The sequence below is a fragment of the Oryzias latipes genome, chromosome 8, assembly GCF_002234675.1.
Source record: "Oryzias latipes chromosome 8, ASM223467v1".
Taxonomy (NCBI): domain Eukaryota; kingdom Metazoa; phylum Chordata; class Actinopteri; order Beloniformes; family Adrianichthyidae; genus Oryzias; species Oryzias latipes.
In genome coordinates, this window is record NC_019866.2 from 8,077,251 (window position 1) to 8,093,352 (window position 16,102).

Below are 16,102 nucleotides of genomic sequence, written 5' to 3' on the forward strand. Positions count from 1 at the left end.
CAAATTGTCCCACCAAAAAGATGAAAGGTCGCGTTTCAGGGTCAGCTGAAAGAAAGAATGGAAATCCAGGAATTCACATTGTTTGAGTTTTAAAGTATTCAGTTCATTATGATGCTGACAAAATGTAGCTCGTCTTCCTTTACACACCAGACAGCAGCCTCTCCACTATGGCCAGGACCAAAGAAGCTCCATCTTATACTCATTGTCCACCAGATGGCAGTCCAACCTCAGCACCAGTTTTTTTTTTCTCTTTTTTTTTTTTCTATTTAGAGTGTTTTACCTTCCGATACATTACACTGTATCAGCAGATGTGCTGTTTGCCAGAAAACCTTGTGAATCCCGGACCCTGGTACCAATAAATAAGCAAACAGAGCAATTATTTGTGCTCAGTTTTCAAAGTTCACTAGGAACAGAGTCCTGCTTCCACATCACTTACAGGGGAGCTCCTGCCAAAGCCCCATAAATGATTAAATAAATGAGAGAAGCCTGAGCAGGACAGTGTTCTGCACTAGGACTTAGAATGGAGATGCATTGTCAGTAACTATGGAGAGAAACGGCTCCTGATTTGGTGCTTGTGTGACAGATTCATTACTCATTAGTATTCCTGATATAAGACTAAAACATTTTTTCCTTGGTTCTGTTTCCAAAACTGAAGCAGCTTCTTGAATGTAGGTTAAGCCACACCAGGTCAACCACAGAGTCTGATCACCCAGCAAGTCCAGGAGGCTTTTCTCCCCAAAAGCAGGTGAGCGCTGAACCAGAGCGTGTCACGCCAGAAGGTGGCTTGTAGAGCCTTGTGTTGGTGGATGATGGGATACACTTGTCGATCTGGACATATCTGGATACATTCTCCCAAATCTCACAGTGTTGGGATGTTTGGATGACATACATCAAAACCAGCTGGATTACCAGAAACTATTAAACTGGATTGTATTCATTTTTCTTTAGTGTAAACTAACAAAGAACCAAAGTCAAGCAAGTTGCACTTTTGCTCTCACTCATTTACGTCCCACAATCCTTTGTGCCTAACTCTTCTTCATTGTGACAAGACCAAAACAACAGAAACAAGGCATGAAATTTGAGTAAAAAGTTGAAAATACATAGAATGCATGGAAAGAAAAACGCCACTTCCTGTTGACCCAGACATTGCTACCTTTAACGGTAAAAGAGGCATATTTGATCCAGTTTTCTTACCGACCAAAACCTAGCGAGAGACACAAAGTCACTGTTTGAAAAATTATACTTTATGCTTTTGTGGCCATTTAGCCAATCATGTATAACATGTAGCTTTTAAATATTTACATTAGTTGAATTATTGTAATTTTCAAAATATAAAAATTTTAGCTTATTTTACTTTTGTCAGCACTACATACAAGTTCCTTTTAATATAAAAGCCATCCTATGCCGAAGAAGATCCTCCTGCTGCAGCAGATTTACTTGAATGAAAATGCAAGAAAGCCAAATGCAACATGATATTTTCCATCTTTATGACTTTGCTTTATCTTCATCCTTTTTCTCCTTTTACTAAAGAACATAAACATGACAACATTTGTGTAAAATCTTTCTCTTTTAAATCTATTTGTGCTTTAGGCTTATTCTAATAAAAATACAGTCTTACCATAATTTATTCATCTGACATGTTAAAAATCAGTTGACATAACCTAATTTACTAAAACAAATACACCAAAACTACAAATATTATTCATTGAAATCATTAGCATTTTTCTTTAAAGCCGAAGGGCCACAATGGAGGGGTGAATGAGCCTAGACCCTCAGGTTGCAGACCCCTGTGCTAACAAAGCACAGAACTGATGCAGCCACTCTGTGCAGCCATAAACTAACGGAGTTTCTATCAAACGCTTTCCTGTCTCTACACGGCTCCAGAGGTGTGCATTGAGAGCAGCTCCCAAAATAATGAGTGACAACAAGTTTAGGTATCATTTGTTATTACAAAAGTATTTTTTTAAATCACTATAAAATTATTTTCAAATCTAAAAATGTCGACATTTTTAAGATATGAACTGGCTGTAAAAATATCAAATAAATATCAATTTAATTAACTCTATTTAACAAAGTTGATATTTAATGGATTCACTATGTCATGTACTGTATGTATGAGTCCAAATATGTCTATTTATAATGTATAATGGTACCATTTACACGTGTATGTGGATGTATAAATGGAAATGTATCTTCTTTTACTTTTTAATTTCTTATTTTTCTAATCAGCGATATTTATTTTGTTTGTATTCCTAAGTGTTTTTTTTGTTTTAAATGCTTAAAAAATAAAGCAAATTCAAAAAACCCGCTACTGATTTACAACCAATACTCATTTTGTGTGAAAACCGTAACATTGTTTTTAGCAGCTGAGGATTTTTTCAAGATTCTAGATTATTCCCCAATTCAACAGCACTTTGGAAGATTTGGCTGAACCAATGACAGCTCTGGTCTCAACATTTTTAAATGTTCTTGCTTGTTTCCCTATAAGAGATATGAACTAAGATGCAGAGATTTGTTCAACTGTGGCACCTTTTGCAGGTTTCAGTGTGTTTGCCAGGAAACTAATGAGGAATTTGGCGATCATCCTGCCGCTGTTTTTGAGAGAGCAGGAGTTTCTGGGGACTCCACTTCCTCCTGTTCCTTCCACTATTTGATCTCCAAAAAGAAGTGATAATCTTTTGTTTTCCTGCTGCTGGATATTCAGAAAACCAGAGCGAGGATGTGATTCCTTAACTGTATTTATTTCACCAGAAATGCATTAATATTATAGAAACAATTACCAGTATGGCACCAGTAATAGCATTTTTCATGCTGTTAAAATTGACATTTGTTAAATTGATCGTATGATTAAAATATTGGAATAAATAAATGTATTTTGTATAAAGAAAAAGCTCACATTGCACCACATTTTAATCAAGTTTTTATTAAATACCTTCAACAGACCTAGGCACATCAAATAAACACAATTCATCACACTTTTTTACTTACATAAGATAATATTTAATAACATTTATTCAGTAATATTTTCTTTTTGTTCAGAATGAGTCAAAAAAAAGCTTTACACAACAGAACTCTAAACATTTTGGAACAAAACTCAGCTTCTGCTTCGGCTTTTACTTGAAATCGAGCTAAAGTATGAGATAAGACTGACTAAAATGTAGATTTTGATTTAGATTAGGAATCCGGTCATCTTCTCTCTATGTATTCAGCAGTTTTGAAAGGGTTCATCGCTCACGTCGCGCAGGTCCTGACCCACCAGATGTGGCGGGCTCGTGCAGGTGATGTTGTTATATATGGTAATAGTGGAGTCTGGTTCTTCACCCTCTGCGTGGGTCTCCACCTGCCGAGGGACCACCAGCGGTTTCCCCACGCTGTAGCTCCTCAGGGGGAGAGCGCCGCAGTCACATTTCCATCGATTCCCGGACACCAAAAGTTTTTCCATGCTGTCTGAGAAGTTCGGGACCACGCTTGTCAGCAGATTCGCTCTGAGGTCGAGGTAACGCAGTTTTGGAAGCAGTTGCTCTGTTCCGTTTGGAAAAAACTGTCGACAATCATTGTTGACTAACAGCAAATACTCCAAATTCTTCAGACCAGAGAAAGTGTGCGGGGAAAGAACCTCCAGCTTGTTAAAACTCAAGTCCAGTCCTAGCAGTCCCACTAGATCTGCAAAGCTCCGGTATTCCACCACAGAGATATTGTTGTGTTGAAGGAAGAGCCTCCGTAAACCAGAGAGTCCAACAAATGCTTGAGCGGGGATGCGCGTAAGGCAACCTCTGTCCAGATGTAGGCTGTGGAGCTTCGACAGACCTTTGAACATTTGATCGGGCAGACTGCTGAAGCAACTGCCAGACAGGTTGATGACAGCCACATGGGACAGGCCTGTGAAACTCCCCATCTGTGCTTCCTGCACCTGATTGTGCTGCAGCTCCAGGACTTCCAGATGGCCAAGCCCATCAAAAATTCTCTCCCCTAGAACTCGAATCTTGTTGTGACTGAGCTGCAGTTCCTCCAAATACTGCAGATCTCTGAATGTCCTGGGCCGGATGCCAGTGACGGAGTTGTTGGAAAGTCGCAGCACGTGAAGACTGTGCAGCCCCAAGAAGGTGTCTTCATGCAGAGAAGTCAGCTTGTTGTTGGTCAGATCCAGCCATCTGAGCGACTTCATGCCCACAAACGCTCTCGGTACTATGGTCACAATCTGATTGCGGGCCAAGTAAAGCTTTTGCAGTTTAGTGAGTTTGACAAACACATTGGCCTTTATGACCTTGACGTGGTTCCCGGTCAGATCCAGCTCTTTTAGTTCAACGAGGTTTTGGAAGAGTTGCGGCTGCAGATACGCAAGTCTGTTTCCTGCAAGAATGAGCTCCCTCAGACTGTGCAGATCATGGAAAACCGTCTCTGGCAGGACCGTTAGTGAGTTCCACCCAAGGTTAAGGAGCCACATGTGCGACAGTCCAGCGAAAAGTCTTTCATCGATGCGACTGATCTGGTTGTTATGGAGACTAAGAGAAGCCAGGTTAGGTGTGTTTTGGAAGATTGTACCTGGTAACGCCCGCAGGCGATTTCTCTCCAGATGAACATGTGCCAATGACCTGAGGCCTTTGAAAGCCTGAGGGTCAAGGGTAATCAACTGTCCGCTTTGTAGATTCAAAAAATCCAGATTGATCAGGCCTCGAAATGATGCTGCCGGCAGGGAAGTAAACAAGTTCATGTCCAGCCAGAGAGAGTGAGTGGACGAGGGCATGTCACCTGGTATGTGCGTGAGGTTACGAGCGCTGCAGTACACGCTGAGCTCCAAGCTGTAGTCATCGTACAGACAGGTGCAGCCCTTAGAGCAGCGGACGGGGTCTTCGGCCTCCTTCTGTCCTGCCGTGTCGGGGTCTGGCAACACCAGAGATGCTCCCAGCACCCAAACGCCAAGAAATATGAGGGTTTTCATGCCAGCTGTGGATATTTTTAACACCATGATATAAATATACTAACTCAGATTTAAAATGAAATACATATTAACCTTCTTTTCATCCATTTTGTAGAAAAAAACACCTAAATGTGTAGCTTACCGTTTTCCCCAGAGGTCTTAATTAGTAGTAGTGGACAGACTGCAATACTGAATGGTAAATCTGTGTGCAATTGTTTGTATGCTCAATGGGGAGACTGTCAACCCTCTAACTTTTTTTTAGCCAGCTGAACTGTTATTAACCCATTCCTTTCCATTACTCCTCTTAACAGCTTTGATTTTTTTTTAAAAAGGTAGGAGAAAAAAGTTTCTCCTACATTTTTAGTGTGAATGAGTTCAATAAAATCCCCAGTTTTAAACCACTAAACCTAATAAGAGTAAAACAAAATTAAAAAAAAATATATATATATATATATATATATATATATATATATATATATATATATATATATATATATATATATATATATATATGTATATATATATATATATATGTGTGTGTTTGTGTGTGTGTGTTACAATAAAAATATCAAATTTTCCTCACTTTGGTTCAAATGACTCTGAATAAAAGTTTAATCCAATAAATTATTTAAATAAAAATAAAATAATAATAATGTTTGATTTATTATTATTATTATTTTTTACCACAAACCATTATAGAAAATGATCAAAGGCTTTAAACGGGGTGTCCTTTGAGTGTTTACTTTAGTCAGGACTTACTATAGATTTTACTGGGACATTGTTAACTTCGTGTGATTTACTCAGTTTGCTGCTCAGTTGATCAGATTCACAGAATTTTTGCACTTTACCCTGATCAATAGTTCATTTAACAAGCACAAACAATATCTTAGGCTGTTATTTAAGTTGGTAGATGTCTCTTGAGTCTAAAATCATTAATACATCTTTTTTATTCATGTGAAATCAACAACATGTGTTATAAAAACTGTATTTCATTTACATTTCCTCTGCCGTGCGGTGATGAGGTCCAGAGGTTGCAGAGATCCATTTCCTAATCACATTAGTCATTATAATGACTAACTTTTTGTTTACTTTTTTCATGGAATCCGAGGTTCTTTGGGTAACCATGAACCGGTCATGGTCTGAGGGAACATCTTGCACATGAATTTACAGAATGACTCACAAAAATCAGATTCATTGCACTGAATGTGCCTTATAAGGACATTTTCATCTGTCACTCAAATCTGTTGTCAAAGCTAATTAGTTGATGAAATTATTCTCGAGGCGCAGCTCAAACTGCCCCACTTGAAGGATTTAGTAATAAATGCCTCATGTCAGCAAAATTTTGTTTTTTTATTTTATATAAAGCAGTATTTTTGTGATTGGGTTCTAAGGATACTGTAAGATATATTTTTTCATGTATAGTTTTGCGTTTTTATGAATAAAATTCCCTACTTTAAGCATTTTATTTGTGTGAAAGAAAACCTTTTCATGTTGAATTTTCACTGACCTCCTGCCAGCAGAGGGCAGTGCAGGCCTGTTTTTTTTGTTTTCAAATCCTGTGAGTTTGAGTCTTTTTCCACTAAAAAGCTGCATCAAACTTTAAAATTTGAAGAAACAAATTGGTGGAAATATTTAGATGAATGAATCTGAGCCTGATGACAAGATTGTGAGCAGTCACTGATGAGCTGTCTGCCTTCAGAGGGAATAGTTTTCCTAAAATCTTTGAATGATGTCCTGCAGCCCAAAACCAAAGATGTATTCTGGATACATAAATCAAGCTTATTTTAAAGATAAATGCTCTTCATAAATAAACTTCTCCGCTTTTATTAGAAGACATAAATATTTATTACAGTTGCATTCACACTTAAATGCTGAATGAAATGTCTGATCTGACTATAAAAAAATAGCACAAAAAAACATATTCTAGTAGAAACTCTTAAACTGCTTAAATTGTTCAGGTAAGTCACAGTTTTCACCTGGAATAACATGAAGAGAAACTGTTGAGTTTCATTTAAGCGTTAAATTAACACCTCAGAAAATTAGACGGCACGTGAACATGAAGGACTCAAGTGTTGACAGAAACGTAAGCAAGAGCAAGAGCCTCTAAATATAGTAGATTTACTATATAGACTGAAATATGGGGGGCAATAAATCCTGTTGTAAAATAAAACTGTTGTAAAAATCACACCAATGAGGTCAGATTGTGTTTAGATCTCAGCTTCATCATTTCTATGTGGTGTTTGGGTTTTTGCTGGGTGCTCCAGCTTCCTTCCACATTATAAAAGTTGGTCAATTGGTGACTCTAATTGTGAGTGTGAGTCTGTGGTTCTTAGTTTTTGTGTGGCCGTGTCTTGGACTGGCGAACTGTTAGGGGTCTACCCTGCCTTCGTCTAACAGTGGCCAGGATAGGCTCCAGCAACCCTATAACTCCAACAGGAATTAAGCAAGTTTGAAAAATTACTGAATTTATTTTTAACAGTATACTAATGGTCAATTTCAATTACTAACAGATTATATGAAAGAAAATTCCTTTTCTGACTCATCTCTGAAGAAAAAGCAAAAGGTGACATAGATAAGAGGAAACATTCTTCTAAATGGAAAGATGGAAGTTATGGATATGAAAATGACTGCAGAACCTTCTCCCTCCGAATCTAAGGTGGTCTGATCCTCGTGTTAAAACGATGGCTGTTTAACAATTTAATGAAGAGAAACGGAAGCAGGCCTTTTTAGAAACAACTGAAAACGTCAAATAAAACACAGAAAAGGAAGGAAAAAAGTGGCAAATATAGAGTTACAGAATCAAGAGCAGCTTTGCTGAAGACAAACTCCACTCAGCCAACAAGGTGTTAAGCATTAAAAACTGTTTCCAGCAAAATATACCAAAAAATCCACAAAACTCTAAACAATGAAAGCTGGTCTTACAGTTATAACAAAGTCCTGGCAAACTATAAGTATGACTGCGTTTTGAGCCAGGAGAAAACCTTTATCTTATTCAGTGCAGCAGAGAAAAACAGAAACAAATCCAGCTGGTAAACTGTTAAATGTGGAGACTCGAGTACACTGTAATAAATCCAACTTAAATTTTTTGACTTAACAAAATCTTTTATGTTGTAATAACTATATAATCTAAGTTCTACCAATCAATTCAAAAATTTAAGTCAGTTCAGCAAGTTAAGGTAGTCGAACAGTTCAACATTATTTATTGAGTTGTCTGTACTTATATATCTAAGTTGCAGTTCATTACAGTGTGATAAAGTTCTGTGAACTTATCTTTTTTAATTGTGAAATGCGGGAATTCCAACTTTTGGAGTTGGCATTGTCCACTGATTGAGTGGTTTGTCAAGAAGCGTCTGCAGAAGTTTTTACTCTTATTTAATGACATAAGTATTAGCAAGTACATAAAGTACGTTGTATCCCACAATTCCTTGCGGTGCCGATCTAACAGCAGCATCAAAGTTACTTAATTGAATTGATTTGAATGAAAGTAAAATAACTGTCTGATAACTACATGTTATTTTTAAGTTGACTAAACAAAGAAATATATTTATCTTAACTGAAGCAAATAACTAAGTTAGATCAAAGTAAAAAAGTTTATCTTTCCAACATCCATATGTGGTCTTATCTCCCTCTCATGGTGGAAAAAGTATTATCTGAGCTTCTTCATCCACTAAATCATCTTCAAATGGACACGCCATGTTGCTTCACCTCTCTGTAAACAAACTAACCTTCAACTAAACCTGCTCCAGACCAGGTTATGTTCAGAGCATGAGTTGCTATGGCAACTTGGCATATCCTGAAACACTGGAACTGAAAGCTGAGGTTATCAACTTCCTTAGCCTCAAACTTACCGTTATAACTATAACCTGCTTTCTGGAACACCCCCCCCCCAGGGCTTCAGCCATTTTGTAAACAATGTTTTGGTGAACCGGGCCTTAGCCCCGCCCATGGCAACTAAGACTCATGGGAAGTGTTGATTCCCACACCTTGAGTTAGAGAGCTGTGAAGAGAAGTGACACTCATGTTGTTGCAGTGACTAAGATAAATTTAAATATTTGTCCTGCTGCACACATGCGGGTGAGCTGTAACTGCACACCTGTGACCCAATGATCTTGTAAAGATCTGGGTTGCATGTGGAAATGTGGCAAGGTAAAAAGTATGTGTGATTATGAAGCTGAATTCAAAGTCAAGAACAGAGGTGCTCTTAAAACTCAAAGTTAAGTTACTTCAACCTTGGTGAAGTCACCAATAATCGGAATTTACAGTTGTTACGGCCTAAAAAATTAAGTTTGTACATCTAAGCCTGAGTTGTGAAAAGTTAAGATTCAGATTTAGGATTACGTGACATTTTAGGTCACTGTAACTTACATCGGAGTTGGTCAAAATTACGATTCAAAGTTAATCCAACTTGAACTTTTAAGTTCATACAACTTACAACTGAGTTAGAAGAACTTAGATAAATGAGTTTGAAAACTCCAACACAAAACTTAAAATATTGAGTTTAGGTCCTTAACTCAAAATTTTACCGAAGTTTGTTGCCTTACAATTTTAAGTTCTACAAACTTTTCTTTTTTTGCAGTGTAGGTCTTAGCAATAATTTCCATCAGGGGACACAACCTGAGGATTATTTATTTTGTCCTTCACTTTTGCTTTTCTATTTTCCTGTGACACAAAGATGACCCAAATACAGCTAAGATGTTGACCCAAAAACAGCTGACACGTACAAAGCTCTTAACTATTATTTAGTCAGAGATTGTTGACCTTCCACTTCATTGCTATTTGCTATGCCTTCAAATTCTTTCACAGATTTCATTATTTCAGATATTGCAGTTAATTTTAGAAAAAAAAACCTGTTGTGCAGGTGTTTCATTACAAATGGATTTTTTGCACCTAAACGTTTTTTTTTATTTTTTATTGTGAGAATACAAGAACGGCTTATTTTGCCAAACACTTTTTGTTTCAGTTTGATTTCTTGAGATAATTATGGATTTATGATGCAGCATTAAAATAATGCAGCTCGTGATGTGGACATTAATATGGTTACCTTAAGATTACCTTAATTATTGGCTATCTTGAGAAAAAAAATGTTTTCATTAGGGATCACTAAATATTACTGATCTTCGCAAAAGTTTCTTTTTTTGATGAACAACCTAAGCATATTTTCCACCTAAGGTATTTCATGACTCAAGTAATCAATGATAAGTTGATCAATTAGTGATCACTGTTTTGTTTTTCCATTTTAGCTCACATCTCCAATGAAATGTTATTTAGGCTTTTCTCCTGATGTCTAAATTTGAGAAACCCAAAATAGTTATTAAGCAAATTATTCTTCTTAAATTATTATTAATTATTATTAATTGTCATAATTTATTCCGTTAGCTTGAGAAAGTTGTCGCTATCTTGTGATGGTGAGGTATCAAGTTGTTTTCTATAGAAAACAAGCTAAAAAAGGATGAGCAGGCGCTCATGTCCTCTATATTTTTGTGACAAGCTGGTAAATTATGAAATGTAACTGAATGACTGGAGTTACAATGGATGATCAGAAAATGTAGGACATGCAATATTTACAAAAATATTTACCTCATATAAATTCAGTAAGAGCACAGTAAAAGCTTCTAAAATGGCACGAAAGGATCCCAAATGCAAAAGAATGGACACTGAAGTTGACATTAAATGTAACATAAAGAAAAAAAAAACAAGGAAGAAGAATCTGATTAATCTGGACTCAGCAGAAGTGCTACTTAAGATAACATCCCCCTGCAACCCACTGCCCATGCTGTCTGCCTGCTGAGGAGCCACAATGGGAAACCTCACCATCACTCACATCTGTTCTGGGTTAGACTTCAGGATCTGCTTCATCCTGTCCAGTCATCTTTCAGTGTATTAGATTTTGTTTACATTTTCTCTTCTCGTTTACCTTTATGTTAATTTGTATATTAAGTTAATGAATTAATCTTTGGGCTGCACAGTGGTTACTGCTCTCCCCTCACAGTGAGAAGATTGTGACTCAAGTCCGGACTGTCTTTATCAAATGGTGTTCACACTGGACTGTCGCTACCCAAAACTAGCTCGTACAGTTAGAAAAGGCTTGGTGCAAAATGTCAATGCAAATTTCGTGAATCTTGCTCCAGGTTTTTTCCTTCACAGTTCTTTTACAAAAGACTTAGTTTCATATAATTGCAGCAGGGTACAAAACACAATTATTCATTCTCCTCCGTGATCAATATAAAAATGGTTGGCACTGCCGTGAATTAAAAAGGATGCCAACCATATGTCGCTACCAAAGCCACGTCCCCTGATTGGTCAAAGTTCAACCTGGTTTAACTTTTGACCCGGTTTTAATGGACTCGCGTTTTGAACGTAGAGCCTGAAAACAGTCTTAAAATGTGCATTATAACGGGTGAACGGGAGAGTTTATAGACTTTTCATGAAAAAGTGGTCGCTTGAACGTGCGTTGCCGAGGGCGATGTGAATGAAGCTTGAGTCATCAGCAAGTCACAAGTTGCGGCTACCAAACAATTAGACAGATTGGACCTTTGAAATAAATTACATTCCCCAATGTTCGTACCCTGAAGAATAATGACACCATGGCTGTTGCATGACGTTGGAGTTTTATCTTTGTCAGTCTGTTTTTAAGAAAGTAAGCTTAAACCAGCTGGAGATTAGTCGAAAGATTAATTAGACTCAATTTAAAGTCAATCATCACCTGTAATGGCTTTCAATAGACTTACAGCAAATTTCTTACCTCTGTCCATGAACAGTAATTAAATCCCCACTTCTCACAGTTTATATTGGAAACATGTAGGAAGGAAGTATTATGACTGAAACACTTGGCAGTTTATGATTAAGACTTGCACACATCTGGACCCTTTTTCTCTGACTGAACTGGGTTACTATGCTAATTGAATTTCCAAAGGGACCCACTCTGGTGGTAGGAAACATGGTTTGCTAATTATCCAAATGTCTCCTGGCACTTTTAAGAAAATGGCCGGCTCCCAGGGGAGCGATGAAACTAAAATTTTAATTTAGAGCTGGGGTGTACACAGGAGCGGCATTTAAAGTCCAAATAAGTATTTGACTTATTTAAAAATGACCAAAACAGAAATCTGAACCAAAAAAAGCACATTGTATGACCACTGTCCACTCTTTTTTTTTTAAAATTGTTCCTGTTCTTTTATTTTGTCAGTTTTGAACAAAATTATAATAATGTTTCCCTATAAAGATATGAAATGTGAAATATTGTCAAATACATTTAAGAAGTTACTTATTCTGTCTTTCTGCAATCATATATATGTTACATGAAAGTAACAGCTTCTACTGTGTACACAATGGAGCATCCAATAAAGCTTTTAAAAGCAAACTAATGTCAAAATTCAGGACACGCATTTCAGAGAAGCTGAAGAAGAGAAAGATAAATTTGTTTTCCAAGAGAAATCTTCATGTGGGACGGCAGCGCTTTCAAATGGTTGTAGGGACCTGCACCCCGGATGCTGAACTGAGGGTCAACAGGTCAACTTCAGAAACAAAATCTTTAAAACGACTCAGTCCATAATTGTGACTCATATTTGTAGAGCTTTACCATCAAACACTCAAGCCAACCAAGTGGGAGGAGCCATCTTTCCAGCTTGCCAAAGGGAGATGAATGGATAATTTTAATATAATTATTTACATTGTTTCCATTTTAGCTTTTGTATAAATTATGTTGTGTGTAATTCTTTCTTTTTCCTCTAAAGGAGGTGACCTCCACGTGCCTTCATGATTGTAAAGTGGTTTGGTCAGACACTGCTGTAAAAGTTCCAGGTTGTGTTTGGTTTCAAGGTTAGTTTGTGTCAGTGAATTGTTCTGTTCAGTTAGTAAAGTTAAAGTTCGGCCTGATTAATTTCTGTTTATCTTAAAACAGAAATAATTCTGTTTTAAACAGCCAGCTTTGCATGTTTTTGTTAAAATGTGTTGATTTTGACTTAGTTTTATTATATAAATGTTTGGCTATGATGCATAATTAGAAACTGATATAGTAAATCATTTTCTGTGGTTTTCCTTTTATCCACTTGGTCCATTGCATTTCCTGTTTTTAGCTCAATAATTGAACTAACTTGAAGCCTTTGAGCCATGACATTCTAGGTTTTTTGTGTGCGTCTCATTGTTTGGAGGAGCCGTCACTTCCCAGACCTGCTGTCTAAGCTGGTGAGGATAAGATGATCAAGGCCAGATGATGATGTTTTGATTGATCAGTGTGAAAAAACTTAAAAGGCATGGATTGGTGGCAGTCTAATTTTGTTCAGCGTTGTAAACCATTATTCCATGTTATTGAGTTTTTTATTGAGCTTTTGCAGAAAGCTTGTTTTGGGCACCGTCATTTGTTCCCTTTGTTTTAGTGTATGCCTTTGGTTCTTATTTTTGTCTTCTTTTTTTTTCTTTTTTTACATCCCACTGTGAGCTTCGGTTTGAAACACTAATCTAACATTCCAGCCCAATCAAGCATTGAAATAACAAGCACTTATACAGAATTTTTTCAAACGTTTTATTACAGATTGAAGTGACATTTGAGAAACATTTCGCAAGAAACTACAATATATGCTAAACACATTAAAAATTCTGGGAAAAGAAATATTTATGTGGGGCAGCAAAGATGTCACCAGTGCCAACAAAGCTGTTGTGAATTTTTAAACCAGTATTTCTTATTTAGTTTAGATTAAAATGCATTAAGAACAAAGACTATAGCTGATAGTGAAATACCAGTGAGGTAATGTAAATGTGCTCCAGAGGCTTTACATAGAAGTGGTTCAAACATTAAAGATGTAAATATGTAGCAATAACCATTACCAGTTTAATTTTGTGAGTAGTTACAATGTAATGTCACTTATTGGTGGGTTTCTGGTAATTAAAAAATGAATATAAAATGACAACAATGTAAGAAAAATATACATAAAGTTAATGAGTATCAGGCAGAAAGGGGGATTATTGTTATATGTGTCAAAACCAATAATATATCCATCAGTTAAATATGGTTCCACTCTGTAAAAACCTGAATTTATATTTGTGTCCTTTTACCTTTAAGCTTTAGGCTCGGTTTATACTTCATAGCAATTTCTAATCGCTAGGCTCAATGGTTGCAAAGCCATCAGAAGGAAATCGCCCAAATAATTGCAAAATGTAAAACAAGCTGATGACATCATTCACGATTGGAACTTTACAGCACTAAGACAATTGAGTGCATTTCGCACCATTTAATCTTTACTTATTTCGATTGATCAGAAGACATAATGGTGAAGCAAACTCTATCCGTCCAGAAAATTGCAGGTTCCAGTTCCCAGGATTTTGAAGACATTATTTAAATGCAAGAGGTTAGACATTATTTCATTCTGACTTAGTTCCAAAAAAAAACATGAGACTTTCAATGCATATTTACTTTCTAATGCAACCATAACTTTATCTATTTTTGATCAAGATATAGAGCAGGTGCCAAATCATTTCAAATATAACTTCTTTTTAAAGCAAAGTCATTTAGTATCTTGAAGCTTGAAGCTTTTATAATATAAAAGAAAATGATGAACTACTTACTTTGTCTTACTTTTTATTAAGAATCTTCAGGACGAAATAAACAAGCTTTATATTTAAAATAGATGCTTAAACCAGCTGGAGATAACTCAAAGATGCCTTGAGTTATATATATGTATATATGTATGTATGTATATATATATATATATATATACATTTATATAAAAACAACGCCCCTCTAACCCTTCCACGGGTGGTTTCTCCTCCAAGCTCGGGTCCTCTACCAGAGGCCTGGGAGCTTGAGGGTCCTGTGCAGTTTCTCTGTTGTTCCTAGCACTGCGCTTTTCTGGACTGAGAAGCTGAGGTCTTTCCAGGGATCTGTTGTAGCCACTCCTCCAGCTTTTGGGTTACTGCCCCGAGTGCTCCAATTACCACAGGCATCACTGTCACGTTCACTTTCCATGCTTTCTCCAGTTCTTCTCTGAGTCCCTGGTATTTCTCCAGTTTCTCATGTTCCTTCTTCCTGATGTTCCCATTGCTTGGCACTGCCACATCCATCACAATGGCTTTCATCTGTTCTTTATCCACCACTACAATGTCTGGTTGGTTCGCCATTACCATCCTATCGGTCTGGATCTGGAAGTCCCACAGGATCTTTGATCTGCTTTTCTACCACCTTCGGAGGTGTTTCCCATTATGACTTTAATAAGACGGAACAAGACAGAAATTTATATATATATACACACACATATATATACATATATATATGTATATATCAAACCACTGGAACCCTGCATCAACATTATAAGCGCCACTTAGAAGTTCGTTGCAGTTATCGCGGACAGTCGCAAGCGACACCGGTCAACCTTAGCATGAACTAAACCGCACAAATGCGATGGGGACACAATATGATGTGATGGCCGATCGCTCTGAAGTATAAACCGGGCATTAGGCAACACTTATAAAGCTTCAACAGATAAACAATAGTCAACTGTCATCATTTATAACAATTATTGTGAGTGAGCACTTTTTAACTTAGATATTCAGAAGTTATACAGGTGTCTGCAGTAATTGGTGATGTGTTTTATTGCAGGCTGCATTATAGATGAATGCCTTGACAATTACATGTGAATAAAGGCACCATTGCACCAACACAACACAATATTATCACTCAGCTATTGAACATCTGGTTATGTGTAGTGTCTATTAGTTATCACTTATTCCTATCAGAAATCAAACATTTTCTTTGGAAACAGAGCATAATATCCCTAAAAATTGGCATTACATTCATATTTTTAAATGGACATTATTTTATAATTGACATTTTAGTTTTTGTTGATCTACAATTGAAATTATGAGAATTAAGTTCTACTTTAATAAACATTTGTACAATTTCCAACTTCTGACATTTCACTTAACACAACAACTGGTGTATGAGTGGAGTCAATATTAGTCTTTAGTATATGAATGTTTTCTGGCATTTTTTTAACATAATCTGACATTTTAATAATATGGAATGAAACACAGGCAACTTTGACAATTAATATCTGCTTTCAGTTACAAGTGCCAGCAGAAATTACAGAGCAGGCATGGATTGCATAACTCCTTTGATCCATAGTGATAATTGTGTGACATCTTGTGTAACATTTCAACACTGTGGTTTGTTAGTTTGTGGATTACATTAAACAG

General features: G+C 36.7%; 1 protein-coding gene across 1 annotated transcript; it reads right to left on the reverse strand.

The window, feature by feature from the left end:
• Positions 1 to 2,902: 2,902 nt before the first annotated feature.
• Positions 2,903 to 5,190, reverse strand: igfals (insulin like growth factor binding protein acid labile subunit). Its single transcript, XM_004071334.4, has 2 exons — positions 5,061 to 5,190; positions 2,903 to 4,944 (listed from the first exon to the last, which is right to left on the reverse strand). The coding sequence occupies exon 2, from the start codon at positions 4,937 to 4,939 to the stop codon at positions 3,206 to 3,208; it is 1,734 nt and encodes a 577-aa protein (XP_004071382.1). The 5' UTR covers positions 4,940 to 4,944; positions 5,061 to 5,190; the 3' UTR covers positions 2,903 to 3,205.
• Between the last annotated feature and the right edge of the window lie 10,912 nt (positions 5,191 to 16,102).